This window comes from Mycena indigotica (assembly GCF_014461135.1).
Source record: "Mycena indigotica strain 171206Taipei chromosome Unknown Mind.scaff0013, whole genome shotgun sequence".
In the NCBI taxonomy this organism is placed as follows: Eukaryota; Fungi; Basidiomycota; class Agaricomycetes; order Agaricales; family Mycenaceae; genus Mycena; species Mycena indigotica.
In genome coordinates this window covers 128,966-146,156 of record NW_023503012.1, presented here as the reverse complement: position 1 = coordinate 146,156, position 17,191 = coordinate 128,966, and the positions used below count along the sequence as shown (strand labels likewise).

The 17,191-nt window shown below is 49.9% G+C and overlaps 7 protein-coding genes across 7 annotated transcripts; 4 read left to right on the top strand and 3 right to left on the bottom strand.

Annotated features, from left to right (window-relative positions):
* Positions 1-659: 659 nt before the first annotated feature.
* Positions 660-7,134, top strand: MIND_01254300 (uncharacterized protein; the record flags this gene model as incomplete). The annotated part of the gene is made up of 14 exons (XM_037369028.1): positions 660-2,132; positions 2,182-2,877; positions 2,928-3,213; positions 3,265-3,355; positions 3,402-3,597; positions 3,646-3,812; positions 3,859-4,606; positions 4,656-4,924; positions 4,976-5,611; positions 5,660-5,836; positions 5,883-5,912; positions 5,960-6,068; positions 6,118-6,300; positions 6,346-7,134. 14 exons carry the CDS (start codon positions 660-662, stop codon positions 7,132-7,134), a joined length of 5,850 nt encoding a protein of 1,949 aa, XP_037214234.1.
* Positions 7,135-7,231: 97 nt separating this feature from the next.
* MIND_01254200 (Eukaryotic translation initiation factor 3 subunit A) lies at positions 7,232-10,476 on the bottom strand (the record flags this gene model as incomplete). The annotated part of the gene is made up of 3 exons (XM_037369027.1): positions 9,934-10,476; positions 7,924-9,889; positions 7,232-7,869 (listed from the first exon to the last, which is right to left on the bottom strand). Exons 1-3 carry the CDS (start codon positions 10,459-10,461, stop codon positions 7,232-7,234), a joined length of 3,132 nt encoding a protein of 1,043 aa, XP_037214233.1. The 5' UTR covers positions 10,462-10,476.
* Positions 10,477-10,658: 182 nt separating this feature from the next.
* MIND_01254100 (p47 protein) lies at positions 10,659-11,912 on the bottom strand (the record flags this gene model as incomplete). Its single annotated transcript, XM_037369026.1, has 5 exons — positions 10,659-10,788; positions 10,838-10,897; positions 10,945-11,202; positions 11,250-11,486; positions 11,536-11,912. The coding sequence occupies 5 exons, from the start codon at positions 11,910-11,912 to the stop codon at positions 10,659-10,661; spliced, it is 1,062 nt and encodes a 353-aa protein (XP_037214232.1).
* Positions 11,913-12,159: 247 nt separating this feature from the next.
* On the top strand, positions 12,160-13,500 carry MIND_01254000 (uncharacterized protein; the record flags this gene model as incomplete). Its single annotated transcript, XM_037369025.1, has 1 exon — positions 12,160-13,500. The coding sequence occupies one exon, from the start codon at positions 12,160-12,162 to the stop codon at positions 13,498-13,500; it is 1,341 nt and encodes a 446-aa protein (XP_037214231.1).
* A 112-nt stretch (positions 13,501-13,612) lies between these two features.
* Positions 13,613-15,117, top strand: MIND_01253900 (uncharacterized protein; the record flags this gene model as incomplete). The annotated part of the gene is made up of 8 exons (XM_037369024.1): positions 13,613-13,657; positions 13,702-13,868; positions 13,915-13,957; positions 14,010-14,083; positions 14,129-14,278; positions 14,328-14,630; positions 14,680-14,699; positions 14,747-15,117. Exons 1-8 carry the CDS (start codon positions 13,631-13,633, stop codon positions 15,115-15,117), a joined length of 1,155 nt encoding a protein of 384 aa, XP_037214230.1. The 5' UTR covers positions 13,613-13,630.
* A 97-nt stretch (positions 15,118-15,214) lies between these two features.
* MIND_01253800 (RTA1-domain-containing protein) lies at positions 15,215-16,293 on the bottom strand (the record flags this gene model as incomplete). The annotated part of the gene is made up of 4 exons (XM_037369023.1): positions 15,215-15,502; positions 15,555-15,792; positions 15,842-16,223; positions 16,272-16,293. 4 exons carry the CDS (start codon positions 16,291-16,293, stop codon positions 15,215-15,217), a joined length of 930 nt encoding a protein of 309 aa, XP_037214229.1.
* Positions 16,294-16,613: 320 nt separating this feature from the next.
* Positions 16,614-17,175, top strand: MIND_01253700 (uncharacterized protein; the record flags this gene model as incomplete). Its single annotated transcript, XM_037369022.1, has 3 exons — positions 16,614-16,802; positions 16,852-17,087; positions 17,139-17,175. The coding sequence occupies exons 1-3, from the start codon at positions 16,626-16,628 to the stop codon at positions 17,173-17,175; spliced, it is 450 nt and encodes a 149-aa protein (XP_037214228.1). The 5' UTR covers positions 16,614-16,625.
* Positions 17,176-17,191: the final 16 nt, after the last annotated feature.

Here is a 17,191-nt window from a genome sequence, read left to right as displayed (position 1 = left end):
AATGAAGAGTACATGGACTAAGTATGTAGTTGTACTGCTCTGACACATCTACAGGCCAAGTCACCTTGCTTTGGTACACTCTGAGTCTATGTGTAGACTGTGCAGACGCTTGACAAGAATCAGTTTTTTTTCAACGACGATTAACGACGATACACACACCTAAAAAAATTGCAACCAACCGACACACAACAGGCATCTCAAAGAGATGAAAGAAGCCAAAAATTATGCCTCTGCCACAGACAAAGAGTAGTCTGAATCGAGTTTCGCATGGCTTTTTCGAAGAAAAAACGACAGTATGCGAGCCGCGAAGTGCACTCAAGCGCAATTCTCTCCCTCTGGCAGAGCCAAAGGAGAGGAGAGTACGCAGTCGCCACGAGGATTCCAAACCAACGTCCAGATCGATGGAGCGCAGATGGTGAATTTCTTGTACCCGTTGCCTCTATGACGAGGCGGCCCCCGCTAGAGCCGATCGAGGGCGACTTGAATTCTCAGACCTTAGCCCGCTCGTGAAAGGAGACTACGAAGAGTCTTGTACGGAACGAGCATCGCGGCTTTGAGTCTGTGGCAGGAGGCAAGAAAAAAAGTTGCACGTGCATCGCTGTCATTGATCTCGTTGCCACTGAACTGTGGAAGCATCTTCTTTCTCCTTCGCCCAGTTTATGGCCTTTCACGGACACAGTTCATCTGCTGTCCATATTCCAGCTTCTCCGCGCTCATTGGAACCTTCTTCCACTCGTAAAAGGAATAGTTGGGGCCCTTCCGATGACCCATTCGAGATAACTTACGACCCCTCGCCATCACTGGCATCCATTCGCTATGGAACACCTCCAGCAGACGACGCTCTGTCATCACTTGCTGGACCCTCCTCTACTGTCTCCCTCTACGGTGATGATGACGAGGCGCGCCTTACCTCACGAAACGACGACCCAAGTCCGACGAGACAACGGACAGTGCGCTATAGCACATCACCTTCACCACTCAAGAAGACTGGTACCGCAATCAAGCATGTCTCCCAGAACATCCGCAGAATGTCAGTCCGGGTAGCAAATGTAGCTTCCCTAGGTCTTGAGCGGTTACCCGACGACAAGACAGACGATGAAGACAGTATACCGGATACCTCCCAATCTCTCCCCCTTCGTGGTCGTACCCTCGGATTCTTGGGCCCAACCAACCCCTTGCGACTCGCATGTTTCAACTTCCTTGTTTATCCATGGACCGAGCTGGCCATTCTCTTTCTCATCGTTGCCAACGCCGTCATTCTTACAATTCAAGCCTCCCGCACTCTCGTTCTATCTGACCCTCCATTAATCATCAAAGGCTATTTTCATCAATGGGAAGACTACGCTCTGTTCGTATTATTCGTCATCTTCACAATCGAGGCTTGTGCTCGTATATGCGTCTCTGGGCTCCTGTTCGACCCCGAATCAACTTCATCGTTTGCTCTCAGGACTTCCCTTTCCCTTGCTACGTCTGAAAAGACTTTCGCACACTCTGATTCCAAACCAGAAACCATCTCGCTCCCTTTCCGTCTCAGTGTCAAAGATGCTGCGGACCGTACGCGTCGAAACTCCCCTTATCTTCGCCATAGCTGGTCCCGTATTGACGCCATTGCTATAGTCGCCTTTTGGACCACATTCCTACTTGCTACATTCGGTGTCGAGAATAATGAACATCACATCCGCATCTTTCGTGCCCTTTCCGCCCTACGAGCGGCTAGGTTGCTTACTGCCACATCCGGTACCACCGCCATCCTCCATTCTCTGAAAACCGCCAGACCACTTCTAGCCAGTGTTGCCTACTTCGTCGTCTTTGCCATGGTTGTCTTCAGCATTATTGGTATACAGACATTCAAGGGCTCTCTGCGGCGCACTTGCGTGTTGGACGCAACTCTCGGCGAACCTGACACTGAATTAAGCAGTCAGTTTTGTGGTGGTTGGATTGACCCAGTCTCATTGAATCAGACGGGATATGTAACACTAACCGGCGCAATCTCGCCTGATATGAAGGGCTACATATGCCCTCTAGGTCAGACGTGTCGTGAATCGGAGACGAATCCGAACAAGGACACGGAAAGTTTCGACACCATATACTACTCTGCTTTGCAAATTGTAATCGTTGCATCAACCAATGGGGTATTTCACTGTTCTTCTGTTGTTAATCTGCTCTAACTTGAAATTGTAGTGGACGACTCTCATGTACAACATCATCGACTCTGAATACTTCATCTCTTCCGTGTTTTTCATTCTCTGCGTCATTGTGCTTAACTTCTGGCTCATCAACCTCTTCGTTGCTGTCATCACGAACACGTTCTCTGCTATCCGTTCTGAAACGAAGAAAAGCGCGTTCGGAGCTACCAATCTGACTGCCCCTGCTCCCGATGTCGATACTGATGATGGATGGATGGTTCAAGGTCGACCCTCGCCACACCATAAAAATATCGCTGCTCTCATTGTCGCATGGACTCGGTGGTTATTCGTGCTACTTGCCCTTGCCTCGCTTGCCCTGCAGGCCACACGTACACCTGAAATTACGCCCAGGCAAGAGTCCATCCTGTACCATGCCGAGCTTGGGATCACCATTTTATTCGATCTGGAAATCGTCCTCCGTTTCTTCGCTGCACTCCCTGATTGGCGGGGATTTGTCGGTTTGACAACCATGAGCAGGGGCATCATGGCTGGGAAAGAGGGTCAAGGAAGACGCCCAACTCATCTGCATAGTCCTGCACAGAACTGGCTAGATTTAGTACTCGCCGTTGGCTCGAGTGTTATTCAAATTCCCTTTATCCAGAGCTCAGCAGTTTATCCGTGGTTCACAATCCTGCAGCTCATGCGATTTTACCGCGTTATCTTGGTCGTACCTCGTATGAAACCTCTTTTGGTACGTACCCCCTTTTTTTTGGTCGTCGCAAGCATTGACTCTGTTATAAGCTTGCTGTTTTCGGCAACATGTATGGTCTCATCAACATGACTTTGTTTCTCATTCTCGTCAATTTTATTGCTGCTCTCGTTTCCGTACAGCTTGTACGTGGAGACATGCCTGCGGATACAACCAAGAATTTTGGAACTATCTTCAACGCGTTTCTCGCCGTTTATCAAGTCTTTTCATCAGAAAACTGGACGAATATCCTGTACGATACTGCGAATGCGGAAGCGGGGTTTGGGCAGAGTGCTATCATTGTGATCTTTGTTGCTGGCTGGATGCTATTCGCAAACTGTAGGTTTTCACTTGACGACGCCATCTGTGCTCACCCGATCACATGATCAGTTATCGTTCTACAAATGTTTATCGCTGTGATCAACGAAAATTTCGAGGTTGCGGAGGCCGCAAAAAGAGACAAACAGGCCAGTAACTACTGGTCAGCTCTGATACTCACCCTTTCGTTCTTACCGACCTGATACCAGGGAAGAAGCTCATCGTCCCACCGCCGGCGACTTAAGCTGGTTTCGAAAGCTTAATCCATACCGCTGGATCCGGGCAAGCCCAGTCGAAGTCAAAGTCGAGGGTTTACCGTCAAATCTCGTGTTGCCAATGCAAAAAAGCTTGGTGGAAGATTATCGAGTCCCTCAGCACGACAGCAGTACAGTATTGGCATCGGAGGTATGTCTCTCCAGTTCAGAAATCACTTGAGCTGACGGTCCTTTGCAGACCAAAACCGGTCGTTCTGGACCAAGACACTACTCTAACAAATCGTTGACTGCATTGCAAAGACTTTTTGCTGGAGATGCAAAGAACGACATTCCTTTGGCTACTCTAAGGCACGCGCGCACGGAGAGCAGTGGTGATGCGCATGATGAGGAAACGGAAAGGCACCTGTGGGCTTGTCGATGACAGTGTTGATACAAACCTGACGATTTTCAGCGAACTTCTTGCTACTGTTCGGAATGAGGCGTCTACAACGAATGAGGAGCTCAATGACGTCCTGTACGAACGTCGAGCCCAGAAAGCTGATTTCATTCGGGATCATCCGTCCTACGACAAAACCTTCTGGGTTTTCTCTCAAAAGAACATTCTGCGAAAAATGTGTCAAAAGCTTGTGCAGCCCGCCGGAGGAGCCCGTATCTTTGGAACTCCCCAGTCTCCTGTTTTGTACCCGCTCTTCCAAACGACACTCTTGTTCATCGTCATTGGCGGCATTGTCGTTGAATCTATCGCCAATCCAGTCTACCGCCGTAACTACTTCCTCAAGCATGGCCTTGTGCGCGGAGCATGGTTTGACATTGCGGAGTCTGCCTTTGGGCTGGTGTTTTTCGTCGAGTTCCTCGTCAAAGTCATCGCTGACGGGTTTCTCTTCACACCCAATGCTTATGTTCGGAGCATCTGGAATCTGTTGGACTTCGTCATCATGGCTGGACTGCTTGTTAACGTTACAACCGGACTCATATTTGCTGGTGGACTCAGTCGACTGACTAGATCTCTCAAAGCTCTGCGGGCGCTCCGCTTGATCACGCTTATCGAGAAGATGCGAACGACTTTTGAGTCACTGCTCATTTCTGGTGCACTGCGTATTCTCGATGCTGGGGTTCTTGCAATCTTGTACATGATTCCCTATGCGGTTTGGGGACTAAATATCTTCAACGGCAAGATGAACAAGTGCAACGATTCAAGTGTCAATGGCGCAACAACATGTCTCAACGAATATACTACCTCAGTCATAGGAGACAGCGGGGCATTTGGCTTTGTGGTTCCGCGCGTCTGGGACAATCCAGCCCCCCTCAACCGTCTTCTCGTTCGATTCCTTCCACTCATCTCTGCTCATCCTCTTCGAGATTGTGTCCCTTGAGGGCTGGACAGACGTCATGGACATCGCGACCAGCATTACAGGCATAAACCAGCAACCACAGACGAATAATGCCCAGATCAACTCGATCTTCTTTCTCATTTACAATCTCCTCGGTGCAGTTGTCATTTTGACGCTGTTCGTCAGGTAACTACAGTCGATTTTTGCCTCATGCAGAGCTTACGAGGATACTGGCAGTATAATCATCGGCAACTTCAGTTCCAAGACCGGCACCGCCTTCCTAACAGCCCCGCAACGCGAATGGATCGATCTTCAGAAACTATTCAAGCGCCAACGGCCATCCAAACGACCACGACTTCGACCCGTATGGGCTGCGCGTGCTTGGTGTTACGATCGTGCAGTAAACAAAAATGGCTGGTGGGCTAAAGGGATGTCTATCATTTTCCTCTTGCACATCATCACCCTCATGTGCGTGTTACTACATCTCTTGCTCTCATCTCCAATACGGTCATTCCAGGTCCCAAACCTTCTCTACGCAGCATGTTATCGACCAACTCCGAAGTATTTTCCTTTCTATGTGACCGTTCCTTTCTCTGAGCATCCGTTAGACGATCTCTTTCTTGCCAGTACCTCAATATACATCATCGACGTCCTCGTTCGCTTGTTCGGTCTTGGCTGGCGAAGCTTCCGAGCAAATGGTTGGAACGTCTTTGATATCCTTATTGCTGGTGGCAGTTTCGTCACAACCCTCATCGTCCGGTTTGGCACAATTGGCTTCGCAGTTCAACAACTCCAAAAACTCTTCCTTGTCTGCATCGCCTTTAAACTCGTTGAGCGCACCAATAGCCTCAATAAACTGTTCAAGACCGCAGTGTAAGGTGCTACCATCTGCTCTCCGTTCGATGTTGACTTGGATTGCAGGGCGAGCTTGCCTACCATACTAAGCTTGTTGGGTCTATGGTTTATCCTATTTTTATTCTTTTCTATCCTATTCCTTGAAGTCTTTTCGTTGACAAAATGGGGCTCCGGCGAAAACCGAAGTCAGAACTTTACTACGATGAGTTCTACGCTCGTTATGCTCACATTCTTTACTACTGGGTATGTTATATCTCATTCAGTTTCCCTCCCACTCATCATGGTTCAGCGAGGCCTGGAATCAGTACATGCATGACTAGTCAGTGATCACGACCATCTCTTTTAGCTTGCTAACCTATTCTCTAGTGCATTGGATTATCCTCGGTGTACCAATGTCAACCAGGCTGACAATTCAGACTGTGGTAGCCCCGGATGGGCTTTCACTCTCTTTATAGCATGGAATCTCCTGAGCATGGTACCTGATTCACACATTACCTTTTGTGCTCTGCTTGACTCTTGTTCAGTATATTTTCGTCAACATGTTCACCGGTGTAGTCGTCGAGAACTTCTCCTACGTCTTCCAGGCGTCTGATGCTTCAAAATCTATCACGCGAGTGCAAATGAGGTCATTCAAGAAAGTCTGGGCCGAATTCGCCAATCCTAAAACTGGCTACCTTGAGCGCAGCCAATTTGTTCCATTCTTTGCGGTGTGTATTTTTTTCCAAGACCGAATTCTGTTCATACCATCGTAGAAATTGAGCGGCATCTTTGAATCCCGAATATACCCCGTTGATTATAGCATACCCAATATCCAAGCTCGCTGCAAGCCTTCCTCGGACTCGGTCTACGCGCCGCATAGCCGAGTTGTCGATGGCATCGACCTCAACAGACTAGAGAAGGTGCTCGGAGAGATCGATTACTCCGCGATTAGGAAACGTAGAGCAGTCTACTGCCGACTTTATCACGAAGCAAGCATCTCACATCAACATGGTCGTGGAATATCATTCACGGACATGCTATTCCTGCTTGCTCACCACAAACTCATTGTCGATCACGAAGCCTTGGTGCTGAAGGACCTGGTTATCAGGACGGAGACAAACAAGTTGGTCACAGATCTTGTTAATCTGGACCGCGTTCGGTCGCTCCTCAGGACCATCTCCCATCGGCGCCGCTTTCTCAAAGCGAAGCAGGAACGGTTGCTATCCTCTGAACCGGATATTCCTGCCATCGTCGTTGATGTGATGCCAGCGACTCCCCCGAATACCACCCGCGACATCTCTTCAGGATTATATTCGACTCCAAGTAGTCCAACCCCACAAAGATTCTTCACACCAGACATATCACTATCTTCGACGACACCCCGTCTCCAGCGAAGCAGTCGCCGAGGCAGTGACGTCAGCGTTCTTTCAAGCAGCGACCTCGGTCACAGATCACGGGATTCATCCATGTCTCTGGATGACCCACAACAGATTCTCCAAGCGATGGAGAACTCAGTATGGGGAGACTTAATGATGGAAGCGGAAGAAGAAGAGCGAAGATAACATTTGTGGTAGGCTGAAATACTTTTTTTATAGTCAGTTAATCATAGACTATGCACTTTGTACAATAGCACATTCGCATTAAACCACTCTGCATCGTTTACGGTCGACCACCTCGCCGCGGACGCCAGACACCAGGTTTGGATACTGTTTGGAATCCTTCTTCATCCTTGGGTGGTTCTTCCTTGGTCGATGTCACAGGAGGAGGAGGATTGGCAGCGGAGGCCTGTTCTTTCGCTGCTGCACGTTCTCGCCAACCACCACCACCACCACCACCACTCGCTGGTGCACCGCCACGGAAAGCGCCTGGCACATACTTTCCGGGTGCAGGACTTGGGCTTTCTGCGCGGGGTGGAGTGCCACTTCCAGCAAGAGCTTGAGTACGTGTCGGGGTCGCAGGAGTTGATGAATTCGGTGTCGTCTGTGCCGCGGACCTCCGCCATACACTTCCAGGCTCAGTTCCAGCGCCCGAAGACGAAGGACGAGAGCTGGATGTAGGAAATATGGGTTTGCGGACAGCAGGAGCACTCTTATCCGAAGCACGTGCCTTTGCACGTGCCTCAGCTTCATCTTCGCGAAGTTGCTGTTGCCTGGCCCGTTCCATAGTTTCAGCCCGTTCGGCATCACGCGCCTTGCGTTGAGCCGCAGCTTTCTCTTCTGCGATACGTTTTTCCTCCTCTGCCAGCGCAACAGCCGCTTCCGCCTCGACTCGTTTCCTTTCCTCTTCAGCAAGCCTTTCTATAATAAAAGTCAATAAAGGTGAGGGGACAAAACAATGATAAAAGAACGAACCTTGCTCCTTTCTGTGCTGCTCCGCCAGCCGTTCCTCCTCCTTTTGCTTCAACTCAAGGGCTACACGCATCTCCTCCTCCCGTTTAGCCAGCACCACTCTGCGTCGCTTGGCTTTTTCATCTTCGATTTTGCGCGTTGCAGCCTCTTTGCGCTTGGCATACTCCTCGCCACGCCTCGATATTATGGCCGCCCGACGCGAGTTATACTCAGTAAGCATACGACTCAAACGTGTCTTGGTCTCCAGGTCTTCTCGATGGGCAGCTTGAGACGATTCAAATCTTGATTCCTGAACGAGGGCAAATGTCTGCCTGTCCGTTTCTTGTTGTCTCGCATAATCTTCCCCAATTAGCGGTCGTTCGTCTTTGCGATAGGCACGCTCTAGATGATCGATGCGTTTGGAGACACCACGTAGCCTTTCAGACATCTCCCGTTTCTCTTTCTCCAATTGTGCAACCTGCATTCCAATCAGACCTTCCGTGTCGAGCGCCGCGGCGGCTGTGTCGTTGGCTTTGAGAATTCCTTTCTTCACTAGCGTTGTCATGTACCGCTCAGCCTCGTTGGCTTTAACTTCAGCTTGTATCTTTTGGACCCTTTCTAGGTCGCGACGCCTAGCTTCCTCGCGCAACCGTTTGGCCTCATCCTCCTTTTCACGTCGAGTAGATTCCGCCCTACGAAGAGCTTCCTCTTTTTCACGACGTACGGTCAGTTCGGAAAGAAGTTCTCGTCGCCTGGCAACGAGTGAACGTCTTAGTGCGAGTGCCTTGCGTTCTGTTTGAACTCCTTGAAGCAAGACTTTGAATCGAGCTTGCTCTTCCTCCTCTGACGATGGAGTCGAAGGAGGTGGCTCAAGAGCTTGAAGAGCATTGTGAAGACATGTTGCAACGCGACTTAGACGGGTTCGAACTACTTCAGATACTCGCGGTTGGACGACAGACTCGAGAATATCTGTGTCGTTAGAGGTTGATGAGGCATTGCCGTCGTCGTCGTAGCCGAGAGCATCAGCAAAGGGTTCGTCGACAAATGCGATGCTTCCGTCAGCATGGTCAACCCGGACTCGCAATTCGCCACGGCGAGCACAACCCATAATATAGCTTTCGACCTGCTCAGGATCAAAGACCGAAATCGGTTTGTCGATTTGCTCGCTGTCACCGGCGCGGAGGGGAGCAACGAGCTCCATGACATAAGCAATGCGGACAGATGCATAGACTTGTGCCAGCTGAGAGAGTAAACGACTGAGAACGGCTCGCTGTAGAAGAGGGAGATATGGTGCGTAATCAGCGCTGGTAGCCAACGCAGAAAACAAGGGAGCCACGTCGGCGCAAAGTGTGAGAGGGTCGAATGTGACTTCAAGAACATCGTACAACTTTCGGATTGAATCTGGTGCGTGCTTAAGGGCGTCACGTGCCAATGCATCCTGTATAAGCCCGGCTCGGGTAGGTGGCTTCGAAAGACCGAGAAGGGCAGTGAGGCGAGCTTGGCCAGGTTCTGCGGTCGAAAGTCCTACTGGAACTGCTAGTGCACTGACAAGCACCTGACCAGCGAGGCGTGCAATATCATCACCAGTCTTTGATGCTGGAGGGACATGAACAGCGTTATAACGGCCCCAAGCCGCAGCGTGATAAAGCGCATTGCCAGACATTAAAAAGATTTTCGTGAGCTTTTCATAGTAATTGGCCATCATGGCTGGACGAGGCGCTTTCTTCGCCATCGTCAACAAGTTGTGGACATCCTCGACTGATCGGAATGCCTCTTGCCATAGCTCAAGTTCGACGGATGTATTGAGTTGAGCAAAACGGGTGTCGAGATGATGTTGGAGGGTTTCTGGGTCAGAGAGATTGATAGAGTGAGGCTGGTGTGAATATTTTGCGACGTTGGAAAGGTGAAGGCGGAGGGTTTCACAGAGACGACGGAATTCGACTTTGCGTTGATGTTTGAGACAAAATTTGAAAGCTTGTTGGGCGATAGTCTATGCTTTGTTAGTATGTGAGAGAAAGTGGAAGAACTACGCACTTGGTAAATATGTTCCAGCCGAGCATTGTTTTTGAGGGTTTCAAGGGATGTGCGGTAACTTTCCCATAGGAATTTGAGCCAGGGAGTGACCAGGGCGCGGTCGGTACGGTCTTTGCTCTGATCTCCACTAACGGCGCCAAGTAAGATACTCTCCGGTGTCTCGCTGGCCTCCAGATCGTCGACGTCCACCGCAACCTTCACTGCTGCCTTCTCCTGCGCCTCTTTGACTTTCTGGTCAGCGAGTTGGACGAAACGAGTGATGACTGCCTCAATAGATTGAACGCTGGTATTTTGAGCAATATTCTTATATTGCATGAGCCCCTCCTTGGCTGTCCGTCCTTTCCGTGTCTCTACGCAGAGCTCGATGAAGCGATGCATTATTGGCTCCAGACTTGCAAGTGGGGTCGACCGGAAGCGTTTGGAAGAGAACATCTCGGTGAGGGATTGTATGGCCGCATGGGTTTGCCCAACGGAAACCAGGCCTTCAGCCTGCTTGAGCACCGTCTCAGGCTTGGAGAATGGAGCCATGATGGCTGCAAAAACTGGGAAATGTCACGTGCCATCATCGTCCTAGTCAATTCAATCGCTTCCAAGTCCAAAGTTGCCTGATAAATCATTCGACGCTAAAACGGCCACGATTGAACGCGATCATCAAGCCCGCTCGCTTTCTAATTCTGTTGAATCTACCTGAGACAGATTGTACACTCTTCAACCAACACAAGATGCTATTCAAGACGCTGCACAACGACAGTCCCTCCTAGCTTCGCTCCCTCTGGACCAACGGGCGTTGCATCGTCGAGTTGAGTTGTTGGGAACGTTGTTTGGAGAACATAAGCACCAGTCGAAGGATTCGCGCTGCAAATGAACTCAGTTTCAATCATGGATATATGAGAGGGGGATGGACCTGTCGATGAGAGCGCGCAGATCAGCCACAGTATGGGTCACGTTGAGGCGAGCGAGGAAGCTTCAGGCAAATGAGACAAGGGACAACAAGATCAGTACTGGTAATACCGGTTTCCATTCGCTAGTCGGACTTGAATTTGAGTGGTTGGTTGGGTGTCGTCAATGGTGGGTGGTTTTGCGGTAGTTGTTGGTATGGTTGATGTGGCCTGTGACACTGAAGCAGCTTCGCCTGGGATTGGTGCACCGAGACGAATACCGCCTGACCAGCTTGTGCGAGGAGCGACGTACTCTTCATTGGTTCTTCTTGCTACGACAATGTTGACACGTTGGCCGACTTGTATGTTCAAAAGACTTGGCAAGGCGACACTATAATGCTGATTAAACATGCTGGCAGTCGCTGCGTGGGTCGTTACCCTTGATGTAGCATGGATAGAAGTTGTGCATTTTGCGGGTCGTCGTAGCGCAAAAGAGGGCCATCTTCAACAGAGAAACCATCACGCCAGAAAGTGAGATGTCGTAATATTGGCTGGTCTTCTGTGGCATTAGGATCGGGAATAAATTGGCTCTCAACCTCATCGGATCCAAGTGTGTGGCCGCCGCCAGAGAATATCGTGCTACGCTCTTCAGCATTTGCAACTGCCGGACCAGTCCTAAGGCAGGCAAGTTAATGAAACAAGATTAGGAAGTATGGGGGCTCACTCTTCCGCCCTACGTATTAAATCGCGAACCATTTGTCCCCCAGGTATATTATCGCGCCTGGCGGACTCCGGATTCTGTATGCTGATCCCACTTCGTTCACCTCCAGCAAACCACTGCTCTCCGCCCTTGTCATCTTCTCGCTCCTCATCATCTGACTCATCCTCACTAGAAGAAAGAGCACGCGATAGGGAGTTGGGAGGAGCTGGAAGGCTGCTGGAAGCAGGTCCGCGACGAACATTAGTGTTACTCCAAGCACCGATTCGGCCAACGCGTGGTTGGCTTGTTGCAGGGCGAGCCCAGGTTTCTGGAAGGGGTTCAACAGCATTTCCTCCAAGAGAACGCCCTCCTCCGCTGGGCACGGTGTTATCGTCGGCCATGGTGGTATGCGTCAAAGTGAATTGATGATGTAATCTAAACTAAACACCTCCTTTCAAGTTCTTCCATTTCTGTTCAATCGTCAAATTCGGAAATCGTCAAAGCCTACTGGGATACTTTATGTAAAAGTGCACTCACCTCCGAGGCATGGTTGATTATAATTAACCATTGGTCGTTGGCACGCCTCAAACACGAGTGAGGCCAATAATATCTCTCAGGGTGTCAACCTCTCAGCTCTCTCCCTCAAGTATGACCGACTCGGATTCAATCCGTGCCTCGATTTACGATGCTTTCCTTGAACTTGGTGCTTTGGATCCTAATAATCGAGTCGCTACCTGGTTCTTTGGTGATCCCACGTCCTCTTTGACTAGTATTCACGATGCTACTGCTGTGCAGCAAGCTACCCGTTTCGCACCACCAAACAACATAGAAAACAACAATTCATCTCGCCAGTCGAGACCCTCGCGTTCGCTGTGGTTCTCCCCCAAGCTTATCAGGTCACGCTCCATAAGCCGGACGGAAGAGCAAGGGGATCCTTGGTCTCCACCCAAGATGAAAATCCCCGCCATGTTCACTTCACGGTTGACGAAAAGCGCTCGAGAAGGCAAGTCATTGCCTGCTCTTCCGCCTATTGAGAGGAAGCGCTGCGTAACCAAGACATCACGAGCCAGGTCGTTATTCCGGAAGCGAAATAAACTTCCTTCATCGGGAACTGAGGTCGAAATGTCTACGGATAGTCTGATCCAGTGGCAGCAGATTGCCAATATCATTCCCCGCCATTACAATCCTTCTGCTGAGAATGGGACAGCAGCTGTTTCTCCTGTCCCGTCGCCGCCTGCTCGTCATCCATCCATGACGGTTGAATCGACGGATACATTACCAGGACGACATGTTCAGCGACCGCCCTTTGCGTTACCTCGGTCTGTTTTCCGTTCTTTAACGCTCAATAAACATGGGACATCACCTAAACCTTCAAGTTCGCGTTTCAAAAAAAGACCACATTCTCTCGATTTAAACTCATCAACAACAGCGAAACGGCTCGCTGCCTCCCTTCCAGCTTCGCCATTCGTTCTCGTGACTGATACGGCAGAGCCTTCAACACCTGCCGGGTTTTCTGGGACACCATTTGTTTTCATCACACCCATCGATAACCCTACCCCACTGCATTCTGCGACAATGAAGAGATTTTCTGATGTCACGTCGATGACTGCGCCATTGGGCATTTACCCAGTTTCTATTTCGCGTCCCATCCGGCACAGTATTGCCTACGACACTCTCGCTCTGGACGTTCCCGCTTCGCCTCCTCCTCGCCTGCGTCCCAGCAGCTCCTATTCTTCTTTTCAAGATGCATTGGCGCAAGCTGCCAGTGCCGCATCACCATACGAACTATATGAGGATCATGTACCCCAAATTAGGAGGGGGATTGAGGCGCCTTTTCCAACACATCCCATCTTACCTCAACCGCTATCCACCATCCACTCGCGAGAACAGAGACTCGCAACAATCAGGCGTTATCAAGAATTTTCAGAGCAATTAGTAGAGGTGATACCTTATAAACGCTTTGCACAAGACTTGTCCAGTGTCGAGTAACTTGTATGTTGTAGCTAACGAAGAGCGCCGGTCGTCAATTTGCCCATTGAACCCGATTAGATAAGATACTGTGAGACTCGGAATTATCCTGATGGAAGCCACGTGCGCGAAGGACCTGCGCGTCTCCTCCATGGCCAGCGATGAAGTGTGCACACCGGTAAGATGGTCGACCCTCCCTCTTGCATCGTTAAATCCGTTTAGAAACACGACTGGTTCACGGCAATGCTGACGCTTTGTCTCTGCCTTGGTCTTGTCGTTTCATATCTCCCCCAACACTTAAGGATCATTCGGAATGGGACGTCAGAAGGGTTGAGCGCTTGGTTTCTGCTGCTAGGGAGTACCAGCTCTGCAGCAGGATTTCTCAATATGTATGTAGCGCTCTTGCCAGCCTTTCTTGCTGAATTGAACTCATAGGATCACGGTCCAACACACTCAAATACGTTGTTGCACGGTTGTCGTAGGCAGTTGTCTACTACCTATACTCTAGTTTTAACTTTCCCCTATTCCAGTCGCTAGCAGCATGTGTTGAATCGACAGCTGGCATTGTTCAAGTTGGTTTGCAATGGGCCATGTTCTCTTTCATGTGCGCTTCATCATGCGTTTTCTTTCTGGGCTAATTCTCGCCTAGATTCGTTCTCTACATGATATATTTTCCTCCCCATCTTAAGCTTGCGCAGTCTTCGGAGATTCCAACGCCACAAAGAGGCAAGAATTTGCCCAGCCGCTCGAAACTATGGGCCCACAGCATCCTCCTTGCAAATATTACTATTGCTCATTTGTATGTGTCACTCGTTACCTGAAACAGTACATTAAATCTGGCTTGACAGTGTCATCTCCGCCGTATTGACATTATACCTCATTTTCGCGTCCCCCTCTCCACTCAATTCACCGGCACCTCCATCCCCATACCCAGACCCGTCATTTCCTGACCCAGACTCGTCCACACTACCTCTTCCTCTCGCCAGATGGGCTTTGTACCTCGGGGTCTCGTCTGCGTCCCTTGCAGTCATTCAATACATCCCCCAAATCGCGTATACCTGGCAAGCAAGGCTTGTAGGTGCACTCAGTATTCCAATGATGTGCGTACAAAGCCCAGGGGCAGTCGCCATGGTGCTCAGCATCGCGTTGCGGTATTGTCTTCATTTCTCTTTAGTTCGATTCTGTACTGACCATCGGTAGTCCAGGAACGAATTGGACAAGTAACAACTCCCCTATGTCTTATCTTTTTTTGACTCAGGATTTCTAGGTTGGATTACATTCGCTGTCGCTGGCCTGATGCAGTTTACTTTGCTTTCGATCTGCATCGCCTGGAAATTGCGCCAAAGACGATTATGCATCGACGACTTTGGTCAACCACTCAGTGGAAATGACCCGTCGTCAATCTCCGCGACTTCAGTTCCCGAACCTCAAGATGGTATCAGCATAGAGGAAGAGATTGTACCTGGGCTCGTTGTGGGTGAAGAGGAGAACGTCACTGCCGTACGGAAGGCGTTGGAAAATGCTTTGGGCGAAGCTGTGGCAGGTGATGTGAGAGAGGGCACGGAAGTAAGCGAAACTACCCCACTACTCAGTGAGGGCCGTGAGGCGTCTGGAAGCACGAGATCTGCTTGGTGGTGACAATGAATATTCACACTGCAGTACGACCGGTAATAATGTAGTAACAATAAGCTAATGATACATGAGTCCAACGAGGTGTTCGGTTTAGTATGGCGGTTTAGTATGGTGGGCTGGGTGCGCGACTTGACAGAGGCAGCATTTGTTGGTGGTCCAGACTCTTTTCTTCATCTGAAACCGAGGCTTTCTTATCCTTTTTGCTTTTCTTTTGCTTTTTTGGCAGTTCACTGTCTGGACCTTGGAGGATTACGCCTGGATGAGATATGTTCCAAACGAGGAGCGCCAGAAACATCGGCAGTGCTTCTGTGGCGTAGAATGGCGCTTCGTGCATGGTGAGGGGTGAAAAAAGGCCAGCGGAGAACTCGATGAGGCGGAAGACAATACGAATCTGCACAAAGCCTGTGAGATTTACGTGGAGAAAGAAAGCGTGATGAGCTTACCGTGATGAGCACGATGCAACTATACATGGTATAGAGGGATCGTTTCCAGCCCAAGGTGTTGCCAACGTCTACTTGCTTCATGCGGACATGATAACGAATGACAAGGCCCGTGAACAAAATAACAAAGAATTGCTGGATGCCGATCCCTCCCATGTAGATGTGAATACCCAGTTGCATCATCTTGAGAGAGTTCTGGGGGTTGATCATCAACCCGCCGACGACTTGAACCAAGAAAGCACTGATAAGATTGTTAGTAAGTACTGACAGACTTGGAGGGGAACACAGACGTTATATCGAGCAGTACAAAGATGAGAGAGAGCCGCTGTGCGCGAATACGAGCAACTCGTTTCTCCGGGATGAAAAAGTGAATGAGGCGGGCCATCACCACGTATAAGAATGCGTTTATCCATAGCGGCGCGAGGAGGATAAGGAGCTGGGACGGAATGCCGAAGCCGATTGAAGTGGTGTTCAAAACAGACATGACACGTAGGGCAAAGCCCGCTGTTTCCCAGCTTGCCCCCATGATGAGAACCCAACAGAATGCCTTGCGATAGTGCATGGCTTGGATCACATGGGCAATGAGGCTGAGGCCAAATAGAGAGGTGAAGAAAACGGCCGCAGGAAAGGAGGGGCAATACATGAAGTTGTAATTCTCGCTGGTGCGAGGATCTAGTAGATGGAGCGATGAGAAGAAAAAAAAATCAGACTAGCACACACCCATGCATTTAACCTGAACCATGGTGAAGAAAGTGAAATGGGGTCAAGAAACTCCCCCTCACACTTTATATACCCGAGTCGTCGTGCGATAGATCCAGGTGTCCGTGATCCTACGGCGCAACGACTAATATCGAGCAGTGCTACTTGCAGTGCCGAGCAGTGATCGCAGTAGCATTGACATATGTTGAGTATTTATGCCGGGCAACGAGCGGAAAGAGTTTTGGTCCTTTGGAACTGTTTGCCAATCGTTAATCTGCGACCAGTCGCGCACACGTGCCAGTCCGTTCCATAAACTGACACGCGTAATAGATATGACTCATCCAACTCTGATCGACAAAAACGTTTGTTCTCACCATGACGCGTGACTCACGACCACCTGCGAAACGGCGACGAGTGAACTCTTCTCAAAGTCGCCCCTATTCAAACTCGGATCTGCCCTCGACTAAGACATTAGGATTGACCTGTTCATCGTGCCACCGCACGGTTATTGGCTCACTGAGTTGCCCTCGTTGTGGTCATGCGACTTGCATTGTGCGTCTCTGAGAGTTTCTCCTCTATAGTTTCGCGTCATATGATTTAGATTTGCTCTCGAACTTGTACTGCGGCCGTCCATTCACCACCACCAACTCCCCAGTTGTCTTGGACACCTACTCCCACCTCGAGCCCGATGCACAGCCCAAAGAAGTCTATCCTGGCTCTCACCAATACCAACTTAGATAGCAGCAATGCGAAACGCAAGAAGCCAGGTGAAGAAGAAGGGATGGGTGGGTGCGGGCGGGTCGTCTGTAAAGACTGTTGTTTTGAATCTCAGCAGGAGTACGCGGTCCCTCGTCTTTACTTGCTCAAGATTCACGTGTGCTACTCCAGGAGTTCCACCACCTGTTATGACTGCTGCGGCCATTAAGACTCAATTTCGTTAC